Consider the following 2,008-nt stretch of genomic DNA (forward strand, 5'->3'; position numbering starts at 1 on the left):
TAATTTTGCCAATTACAACCTTAAACTTGTACATTTATTTTAAATTACAACCCTAAATTATTTTCCGACAAAAATCACCCGAAAATGATGTCATAACGTTATTAAAAAAAATTATGAAGTACAAAAAAAAAATCAATTATTTTATTTTTTTTTTGTTTTAATTCTTATTTATCGATTTAATTTTTTTATAGAAAATATGTAACTATTTTTTTTAACAACATTATGACATCATCTTCCGGTAATTTTTGTCGAAAACAAATTTCGGGTTGTAATTTTTAAAATGGATGTATAAGTTTAAGGTTGTAATTGGCAAAAATAGAAATTTGAGGTTGTAATTGGCAAAAAGAAAACTTTATTAGGTTGTATTGTTTCATTTAATAATGTTTTAGGTGATGATTAAAATTTTGGAACAAGTATTGAATATGGTTTTGGGTTCATTCCAAGATCCTCATCCACGAGTGAGGTGGGAAGCTATCAATGCAATCGGGCAGTTGTCTACTGACTTGGGTCCAGATTTGCAATTGCAGTATCACCAGAGGGTTCTTCCAGCACTGGCTAATGCCATGGATGACTTTCAAAATCCTAGAGTGCAGGTTAGTTGACTCCTTCAATGACTGTTAAGTATTGAAAACCTAGAAAGTTGACAGAGTTCAAGTTTATCTGTTTCATAGACCATGTGTTGCAATGTACACTAGTTTTCACTTGTTAGGATAGGACAAAGGCTGCTTACATTGAAAAGATTTGTGTTCCTACTTGTTAATTCCCTGTTCTGGGATATTGGCACTCTTGAGTATTAGCTTGCAAATGGTATCACAAACTACATCCCAATTGATGGGGATGGGTATGTTCAACAAACTAACATTATTGTATCTAACAACACTTGCATTCTGCTGAGTAGTATAAACTATAAATATATGTTTGAAGATTCACAGTTCTGCAATTTTTTTTCCGCATTATGTAGGCACATGCTGCTTCAGCTGTTCTTAATTTTAGCGAGAACTGCACTCCAGATATCTTAACTCCTTACATGGATGGGGTAGTGAGAAAATTGCTTATTCTTTTACAAGTATATATAAGCTATATGTATTTTCTCTCTTTTTGTTCAATAAGAACATATCATATCATGTTGCATAGTTTCTTGACTATTTTTGTTTCCACTGTTTATGTGAACATTTAACTGCGAATCGATTCAGAATGGAAAACAATTGGTTCAAGAGGGAGCCTTGACTGCATTGGCATCAATCGCTGATTCTTCTCAGGTGCCTCCTCAACTAAATTTGTGTGATCATATTATATTGTTATAAGAATGAGGATTCTCACATGATGAAATTGGCCGGAGCATTTCCATAAATATTATGACGCCGTCATGCCTTACTTGAAAGCTATCCTGATGAATGCAACAGACAAATCCAATCGGATGCTTCGAGCCAAAGCAATGGAATGCATTAGTTTGGATGGCATGGCTGTTGGCAAAGAAAAGTTCAGGGATGATGCTAAACAGGTTTGTAAAATTATAAGCATTTAGTGTTGGTCTGTGCTTATTTTTATTAGTCGAAGAATGTAGCTAGCTTCTATTCCGGTGATCTCTCTATTGCCATAAAATATCGTGTATTTTCTGGATGTCAGTTTCTTTATTGATAATATACTCATATTTATTTTGTACAAAGTGTTACCAGTGACACTCCTCTTGTTAGCTTGCGTCTTCATTTTCTGTCTAAGTGCTGTTTATAGTGGTTCCAATGCTTAAGCCTGTAGGAACAAGTCATGAATTATGGTGCTTTTTGTGAAGGCGCCATTTATTTTCCTGTTATAACACTACCAATGACACTTATCTTGTTGACTGATGCCTACTTTTCTGTCTTGGTGTTAAAATCAGTTCTATGCTTATTAAAAACTAACGATCTCCATTTTTTATTATCCACTAGGTCATGGAGGTGCTTATGTCACTGCAAGGATCTCAAATGGAATCCGATGATCCAACAACTAGTTACATGCTACATGTAGCGCT

General features: G+C 34.1%; 1 protein-coding gene across 1 annotated transcript; it reads left to right on the forward strand.

Moving 5' to 3' along the window:
- The first annotated feature begins 404 nt into the window (after positions 1-404).
- LOC110779217 (importin subunit beta-3-like) lies at positions 405-1,304 on the forward strand. The gene is made up of 3 exons (XM_021983752.2): positions 405-593; positions 962-1,066; positions 1,194-1,304. The coding sequence occupies exons 1-3, from the start codon at positions 423-425 to the stop codon at positions 1,302-1,304; spliced, it is 387 nt and encodes a 128-aa protein (XP_021839444.1). The 5' UTR covers positions 405-422.
- Positions 1,305-2,008: the final 704 nt, after the last annotated feature.

The sequence above is a fragment of the Spinacia oleracea genome, chromosome 5 (assembly GCF_020520425.1).
Source record: "Spinacia oleracea cultivar Varoflay chromosome 5, BTI_SOV_V1, whole genome shotgun sequence".
Taxonomy (NCBI): Eukaryota; Viridiplantae; Streptophyta; class Magnoliopsida; order Caryophyllales; family Amaranthaceae; genus Spinacia; species Spinacia oleracea.

Bases quoted from the DNA above. Each gene is read 5' to 3' on its own strand.
- LOC110779217 (XM_021983752.2), top strand. From the start codon at position 423: ATGGTTTTGGGTTCATTCCAAGATCCTCATCCACGAGTGAGGTGGGAA. The intron at 594-961 runs GTTAGTTGACTC...CGCATTATGTAG, and splicing joins TTCAAAATCCTAGAGTGCAG to GCACATGCTGCTTCAGCTGT. The intron at 1,067-1,193 runs GTATATATAAGC...GAATCGATTCAG, and splicing joins AATTGCTTATTCTTTTACAA to AATGGAAAACAATTGGTTCA.